At 49.6% G+C, this 8676-nt stretch overlaps 1 protein-coding gene across 1 annotated transcript; it reads right to left on the bottom strand.

Moving 5' to 3' along the window:
* Positions 1-823: 823 nt before the first annotated feature.
* MTMR11 (myotubularin related protein 11) lies at positions 824-8478 on the bottom strand. Its single transcript, NM_001243446.1, is given in 17 exon segments — positions 824-1511; positions 1828-2121; positions 2543-2725; positions 2975-3148; positions 3466-3632; positions 4157-4227; positions 4457-4523; positions 4930-5054; positions 5139-5227; positions 5387-5474; positions 5733-5868; positions 5998-6076; positions 6670-6812; positions 6980-7040; positions 7271-7392; positions 7838-7928; positions 8257-8478. Coding segments are annotated over 17 exon segments (2103 nt in total). The 5' UTR covers positions 8323-8478; the 3' UTR covers positions 824-1364.
* Positions 8479-8676: the final 198 nt, after the last annotated feature.

The raw sequence follows: 8676 nt of genomic DNA, 5'->3' as shown, positions 1-8676 counted from the left end.
AGGCAGCGATACCGCCTCCTGACCGCAGTACTACTTCCACTTCCGGGGCGAAGGCGGACGTAGATGCGGTGGGCGGGGCCTATGCAGGGGAGGGGCCGGAAGCGGCCGCGGCCATTTTAGGAGCGGCTGAGACTTGAAGTGATTGGTGTTACCGTGTTCCGCGGTCTTTGGTCTTGTGTTGAAGTGCCGCTCTGACAGGTTAGGGCGGGGAACGCGGATCGGAATCTCTCAAACGCCCTAAGGCAGTGCTTGAAGTTAAAGGATCACGCTGCTCCCAAAAATGTCAATTCAGGAGCTAAGAGAACAATATTTTTCGTATATTTTGTGGCTTCCTTTGATTCCCAGAGAAGGGTCTGCTGCCCAAGGCGTGGAGGCAGCTGTCCACCCCAGCCCGCAGCCTTTGGACAGATGGGGCCCCATAGTCCTGGCCTGGGCTTTCATTTTTCCTCAGGGAAGGGATTGCGGAATGTCTGAGCTGGAGTGACGTTGAGCTTGCCTAGTCAGTGTTGCATTGGGGGTGACGGGAACTAGAGGCTCAGAGATGGGAGTGTGTGTGACCAGCGCTGAAGAGTGGTTAACACTGAAGCCCAGAGGCTTTGGTCTCAACCCCCAGAGCACACCCCAGCCCCAACAACAACGTCTGGGTCTGTTTTTGCCACATCAGCACCACAGGGAGAACCCAAACTATGAATTCTGCAGAGCTTCACCTGAACCATCCCCTTATTTCCTTAGCAGTAATTCGGTCTGTATCTTCCTCTCTTGAGTCACACCATCACTATCTTACCTAGGTTCCTTTATTCAGACACAAGAAACAATGCCAGCGTGTGTATAAATACTGTGATTTAATGAACTCCTTAAATAGAAATGCTGTTACAAAAATATACAATTGGAAAAGACTGGGTGTCTCCCATAGCCACACCACACCCAGAGAAAACTTTAAGGGAAGAAATAGAAATTGGAATCAAAGGAGCAGCAGGGGGAGGTGAGAAGGAGGTCTGTAGGCCATCTTGTTGGCACTGACAAATGATTTCTCTGACCTCACAATTTACCAGCTCAGTATCCAAAATTTCCATCCAAAAGGGTTGGAATGCATGAAAAAAGGGCAATCATATTCCGGATTGGTTTTGTTGGTTTTGTTTCTTTAATTCTTCAGGTCACAAGAAACTATTTAAACCAAGAAGGATAGGGTTAGAGTTGGATAAGGTTAGCCACCTATCAGCTATGGAAACTCAAGTCAGTGAGCTTGTTTAAAGGCTGGCATATGAAAGCTGAGGGAGTAAAACCATATAAGATTTGAAGGATTAGACAGAATTCTCCCTCACCCCAGACCACTCTCTGCCCCGCCCATGAGAGAGCCAGCAATTTCAGTGGGATTGGGAGAGAATGGTATTTGGATCTCTTTTCTTGGAGTGATCCTCAGGAGATATTCTTGGTGTCCATTTCCTTAATAACTCCTGAAGATGGGATAGCTCATCCTGGAGGCCAGCGATTGTGGGAGCTGAGAGGCCCATCTGGGGAGGGGGTAAGTGAGGCAGAGAGGACTATTATTGCAGCTCTAGCTCTGCTTCTAAGTTCTGTCTGCTACTTCTGGCATCCTTAATTCTTTCCTACTCCAACTATGCCTTAGGTTCCACTTGATATAAGCCACAAGCATGTCCCCCACACTCCCATACCTCTCCACTTTGATCCCAACAGGAATGGTACCTCACTTCCCAATCCCCAGCCCACTGCCTTTCCAACTTCTGGAAACATCTGGTTTCTTCTAGGACATTTGGGTCAGCAGTCAAGCCCCTTCTCCCACTCCCAGTCACTGTCTTGCCTTCTTACCTGGACCTCAGGCCTTCCCCTCAGGTAGCAGCGTCTCCAGAGCCTGATCTGGGGTCCCAGATATCCAGGCAGCAGTAGTCCTGAGGGTAAAGGGCAAGCTCCCCAATGTGAGGGGAGTCCCCACTCCTGATCAGCCAGGCTTTCAGAGGAGCTAGCCGGTCGAGGGAGCCAGCGGGAAGAGACTGCCAGCAGAGAGGGACTGTCCCGCCAAGGACACAGCTGATTCAGGGGGGTCAAAGCCCCTCTAGAGAAGAGCCACACAGAAGTAGGGGGTCCAGGAACCATGAAGCTTGGCTAAGGAGGAAAGGAAAATCAACTGGCAACCTAGAAACTTGATGACCCCAGTTTCCCCAAACTGGGTCAGGAAGGAATGTCCATCTGCCATCTACTCAACACTGCATGAGTGAGCAAACCATAAGCCTCCCCCGAGAACTCTTTATCCAGTCTCATTAGGCTACAAACTAGGCCTCAGGATTGATGAAAGCTGATTTAGGGAGACATAAAAATGTATGTGTGAGATAGGAAGAGTAATGAAGATGAGAAGGATAGAAAAGATGCCTTTCGTGAAGGATTTCTGTCTTCCTAAGGACAGTCAGGGACTGTATGTGACAGTTACAGAAAAAGAGTGAGGAACTCACTGTCTTTCCACTTCTCCCCGTTAGTAGGATGAGCCTGTGAGAAAGTCGAAGGAATTTAGGAACTTTAGACACTTTACCTGCTGTCTAGGGAGCCAAGAATCTGGGCAGTGTTCCGGGTCATAGCCAGGATTATGGAATTGTAGTATCTGTTCATTGCTATAGCGTAAATCCCAGTCCCAGACAGACAGCTGTGGGTTTATAGAGTTCCCAGCGGGGGGCTGGGAGTAGCCTGCAGTATAGACTTGTGTATAGGTGTTGATCTAGATAGAGGAAACAAGAAAAAGGATGGTTAAACAAACAAAATATATCATTTTTCTCCCAGGTGTAGAGAGAAATCATGAAACTCTCATCTCTTCTCTAAGAATCAGGGTGAAAGTCTAGGCCTGGAAATGAGCAACAGCCTCCCCACTTTCCCCACCACAGACTGCACTTTGCATAATAAACACTAAACTTCAGAGAGTATGTGTTAATGGGGAAAAAGAAACAGGTCAAAAAAGGATGTCACTGACCTGTCCGCTTTGCTTTCCACGTTCCCAGGGACTGTCTCTCAAGAATGTTAGGGTGTCAGGAACCCTGACACTGTCATGAAGAGCAAGCAGGAAGAACTCAGAGAATTCAAACTCAGCTGGAAATTGCTGGAGGAGCTGCCAGACGCAATCAAGGAAGAGGAGAAACACTGGGGCCTGAGAAGAGGGAAATTAAGAGGTTGGAAGGAATTATGGGGACCTAAAGGGGGAAGATGGCAAAATAACAGGGCAACAAGGGGACACTAAGGAGGTCGGAGAATGAAAATCTCAGTTCAGATAAGGGGGTTGTGGTCCCTCACTCATCTGGGTCTCTCTTCAAGCTCAGCCCAGCCTTAGAACCCTTTGGACCTAATTCACCTCCAACGAGCTACACTATAGAATTTTCTCATCTCCTTACTTCTTCTTCTTTTTTTTTTTTTTTGTTTTTTTCCATCTCCTTACTTCTTTAGTATACTCTCCCCAAATGTTCTCACCTCTTCACTGGCCCCAGTTCCCCCAAGTCGGGTCAGGAAGGGATGTCCAGCCGCCACCCACTCTCGCTGCACTAGTGATTGGAAGCCAAGCAGTGTTCGGGCTTCAGGGGATGAAAGCAGCTGGACGAGTGAAGAGAGGAGGCCATTGAAATCACGATCACCGCGCTCTGGGTGATAGAGGGAGAGGGACAAAGAAGGAAGGGCCAAGAAACTAGGGCAGAAGAGAGTGAGAAAAGGAAACATGGCAAGAAGAAGTGAGAGGCACAGAGGGGAAAAGTTTGGTGTAGGTAGGATTGAGAGGGCACACAGAAGTGAAGAGAAAACAAAGACCTTGAATGATTCACTTCATACACTCTGCCTGGATAGAAATACCCAGCTCCACAACTAGGAAGCAGAACCATAAATGTCAAACCAGCTTCCACAATATCCTTCCCACCCCAACCTCAAGCCCCATCCACTGGTGGAAGGATGGGAACAGAGGGCTGAGAACCCTCCTGTTAGGGATGACAAGCTTAGTGGGGAAGCAGAGGTAGCACTGAAGGATGAGCTAGAGTGGATGGGTAGTTCAAAAGGAGGCGGATGCTAGCATTGGAAGGGGACAAGGAAGCTTTACAAGTCTCCCTGAGCAGAATCCAGTCAGGTGGGAAAAGAAAACAGCAAGGAAAGGAGTGGGCTGGCCCAAGAAACTCACCTTGAAGTACTACAGAGCGAACCCTGGATGTCACTAAGACTGAGATATCACTGGCTTTTCGAAGACAAGACCTGGGGGCCAGATGAGGAGGGAAAAACAATAAGCCTGGGGGGAATGATGGGTCATGGGATGCAATAGAAGCAGACTCCCAAATCCTGCCCCTTCTCCGTATAAGAGCAACAAAGAACAGTCTGAGAAACCAAGGAAAAAAGTTAATGGAAGAACATTTAGGCATCCAAGTTAACAGAAGAAGGTTGGGGAGGGTTAAATTATAAATCATGGCTAGAAAAAAAGGAGTACCTGACATAGTCCAACCATCGTGTTCCTTCCAGAGCTGAAAGCCATTTATCCTCAGCTACAGATGAATCTGAGAGAGAGAGTAAAGGAGTCAGAAGGGCAAAGAGATCAGGAGAACTGGGGATTCAGGATCAGGGATTAAGGAGGGTCAATAGTAAGTTGGGTGGTGTTTGCTTAAGTCTGGGGATAGGAATGAGAACCTAAATGGCTAAATACAATAAAATGTATTGACTCATACCCTTAAGATGGGTGAAGGGCAAATTTTATGGTATGTAAATTATATTTCAGTAAAGCTGTTAAAGAATTCATTGGGGTCAGGAATACAGGAAATCAGTGAGTCTGTGGGAGATGGGAGTTGAGTATAAAACTAAGAATCATTGGGCTGAAGGGGTATTCATCTATAATAGGCAAAAGGGTAAACCAGGTTAGGGTCAGCAGACCTAGGGGTGAGAACAAGAGGTCAAAGTTTATCTCACCAGGCAGACAGAGGGCTCTCAGCCTCAGATGGGCAAGTTGGACATCTGCAAGACTAGGCAGCTCATCCAGAGTGTCTACAAGGACAACGTCTGAATGCCCGGCCTGGAGCATCGTTTCCACTGCCCTGGAAGTGGGGTGTCAGAAAGTAAGGGGAGGTGTCTGCCCTGAACATCTGACCCTTGATTCTTCTCATCAGACCTTCCCTCACCTGATATCCTCCTTGTTAGGGTCACTGGCTGTATAGAAGCCACCGCAGCGGAGAAGATCACTGCCTCCAGGGTGATGCCAGGTCAGGCGCTTCACATGGATGAGAGAAGGATCACTGAGGGAGAAACACCTATCTCCACTCTACCCTTCCCCCTACACTGACCTCGCAGACATCCCCTCCCTCCACAATGACCTCTGGCCCCCCATGACCTTCTAATCCCCAACCATTACCCTGACCCTCACACTGACCGGTCCACGGCCCTGATGGAAGTGGCCAAATGCTCTCCTGACCTCACTGTCCAGAGTTCGGTTAGGGACCCAGAAGTAACGGGGGAGGCTGTGAAGTTGAGAGTTATGTCACTGAGCCAAGCAATTATAATGCAAAGCTATTACAAGGAAGCTGCTTAGGAGGGGATCATTCCAAGGGATCTCAACCTTTGAGATCTAGGAGGTAAGGGAGAGATGGCTTTGCGGATGTGCTAGAAGGCTGGGGTTTGTGTAAACTCCAATAATAAAGGTAAGTCCTAGCTTTCGAGGATCAGAGAACTGTGGGAAAATGGGGAGGGCAGCAGGGGTTTGGGGGAGTGGGAATCACCTGGTGGCTATGTCGAACCTCTCATTGACAGTGCTGACCCTCCAGCCTCTGGCCCTCTGCTTTCTCCTCTCAGTCTCCCAGTCTTCTGATATCTCCAAGAGGGGAATAGGTGGTTTTCTAGAGCCAGCACTCTGGCCTAGGGCAGGAGGGAAGCACAGAGGTGGAAGAAGAGGAACCAGAGACAGCTTCTTAGCTCTTTTGTCTTTAGTCACCTTCTGCGTTGTCAGACCCTACCCTTTCCCTACCCTAAAACACCCTCACTCACCAGCCTTGCTCAGGGTTAGCCCTGCATACTTTTGGCCTTGACTGCTCTGAGCTCTGGCTTGGACAATGGCCATGGTCACCTGCAGAAGAAAGGACATCCCATCCTTTGGCTCAGACTGAAGAAGTGAAAGGAAGGAAATAGGGCCCATGTGTTGCTCCACTGTCTCTGCCATCAATAGAGAAGAACACCGAAGACAGTCCCTAATGAGGGAAGTTTCCAAAGGTCGTGGGGACTAGGGTCAGGAGGACACATCTCGAACCACAGAATCGCAAAATGATAATTCTGGGAATCCTAGGAATAATCTTATCCAAAATACCGTTTTTCAAAGGAAGACACTTGCCCGCATTTAAGCTGCTGATAATTGGTTGGCAGAGCTGGGCTAGAGTTCAGGCCCTTACTCTCATTAATACTCTCTCTGGCCATGCCCTCAGCATGCAGAAGTTCCCTGGGCAGGGATCAAACCCATGCCTCAGCTGTAACCAGAGCCATAGAAGTGACAATGCCAGATCCTTAATCCACTAGGCTGCCAGGGAACTTGTCATTATACTAACATTTTAGCCTCTCCTTGAGGAGAGAAGCAGAGAGAATGGTGAGAGGGGCTATTGGGAATTGCCAAGGAAGGATCTCAAGGCTCTAAGGGGAAGTGGGGTCCTTGGGTTGTAGGCCTCTTACCTGAAAGGCCTGAGGCTCTAGTCCTCCAGCCTCAAAACCAATTCTGAGGAGCCGGAAGTCTCGGCCATGAATCAGAATCTCCTCAGGGACAAATTTAAGCAGGGACCCTGGACGGAGGAGCTGGACTCGGGACAGGCCATTCACTGAAGTCAAGAGTTAGAGAGTGGAGTAGCCCTGGATCAGAGTCCCTCTAGGAGGAACTTCCAGTGCATCCCACTCCATCCACTCAGGCTGTCCTCTGAGAACAGAGGAAGGATGAGGAGGGGTCCCAATACCCCAGTGAGCCCCTTCACCAAACCCCCACACTTACCAGCCTCTAATCGTCCAATGTTGGCCAGGGAAAAATCATACTCACTGCTCAGGGGAGTCTCCTAGAGGAAGCACATGACTGATGCTGAAGTGGTCTGGAGTCTCGTTCATATCCTACCTTGGCAGCTCTAGCCTCCCTGGAGAGCGTCCCCATGGACTATCCCTGATACTCTCAGAAGACAGCCCTTAAGCATAACTTATTATCACACTTCCTGTAATGTTTGTCGAAATCTTCTAGACTTCCTTACCCACTTCCTGCAAGTTGTCCTTTCTACTGCCCTAACCATCTCACCTGACTCCGCTGCCATCCACAGGGCTGGAAGGTGACCCTCAAGTTGCTGCAAATCAGGGTTCCTGGCAATTCAGGTTCCAGCCCCTTCCTCACCCCTGGGGCCCATGCTAGGATCTGCTCCCCTGCAGGGCAAGAATGGAAGCGAGGTTATGACTGTTCCCTGCGTTGTCCACACTTGCATACACCCACTCCTCTCAGACTGGAGAATCTAAAGAGGGAAGATTAAGATCCTCCCCTCACCCCATGAGAATGAAAGCTTAGGAGGAGAGAATTTACATTCATTTACTCTAGAGTCTAGACAGTGCCTCACACATAGTAGTCACTCCAATATTTACGGAATAAGTAAATGAGAAAAGGACTAACAGGGTCAAGAAAACAAGACGAGCCATCAAGGTTCAAGCTCGTAGCCGGCCCTGGACAGAGAGGAGAGCAAGCCTCAGGCAGAAGCACTTTGAGCCAGGAGAGGAATGCAGAGGTATCTTGGTGGTGAGATTTGAAACAAGGTTTGAGGAGGACGAAATATGGAGGAGTCTTTGGAGATCAGAAGTATTGGAAGGGCATTATTACCTGGGAGACATCCAGAGGCCAGGCAACTGCCAAGCTGACGACTTCTGGGCTCTGGCATTGCACGCCCCTGGACAGACTTTGGTCCCGAGAGCTGGGAAGAGTGTAGGGTTAATCCCCAGGCCTCTCCAATCCTGGGGTCTAGGGTTACTTCAGCAGCCACCTTTGGCGGCCTACACTCAGTCTCAGGGGAAACTGAGCTCAGGACTGGGGTTGGTAGATAGTAAAGGGAGGGGCTGGTTAATGGATAATGAGACAATGAACTTGAGACTGAAAAATACCAAGCTCCATCAACCGAGGTTGATATGAGACACACCCTCCTCCTCCTCAAGATCCTTTTCCTCCCTCCTTCTCCACATCACCCCTATTTACACCCTCTTGCCAATGCCCCCCTTCCCCAAGTCCAAGTTTCCACTCCTTACCCCCATCTCTGGCTCCTCCTTCTGGGGGGCGATGTTGAAACTCTGGCCCCGGCCCCCCCACCACATTTCTCTGGCTCCATCCGGGGATGGAGCACTCGAGGGGCGAGGATGCTCAAGCCCTTTGGGGAGAGGCTGAATCTGATAGTTGAGAGAAGGGAAGCTGAGAGGGGCAGGGGGAGGATTCAAGGGAAAGGAGCATCTGTGGTGCACGGAGCACGATTTGGGGTCTTTGAAAGGTGTGTCCAGTGCAGCCAGAGAAGGCTCCTCGGAAACTTCGGTGTCGACTCTAAAGAGGGCGGGAGAGATGCCCAGCCCCTTAAAGGGGAATACACACAATTTTGGAAGGGTGGAGAGGAAGTGGAGGAGCCTAAGAAAGGTGCGGAAAAAATGAGGAACTGAGAAAATACCCAGATTCCCTTC

Source organism: Sus scrofa, chromosome 4 (genome assembly GCF_054392235.1).
Source record: "Sus scrofa isolate SSC_HxYL_T2T_F1_AM1 chromosome 4, Sscrofa_HxYL_maternal_Yorkshire_Landrace_v2.0, whole genome shotgun sequence".
NCBI lineage: Eukaryota > Metazoa > Chordata > Mammalia > Artiodactyla > Suidae > Sus > Sus scrofa.
This window is presented reverse-complemented; position numbering and strand designations above follow the sequence as displayed.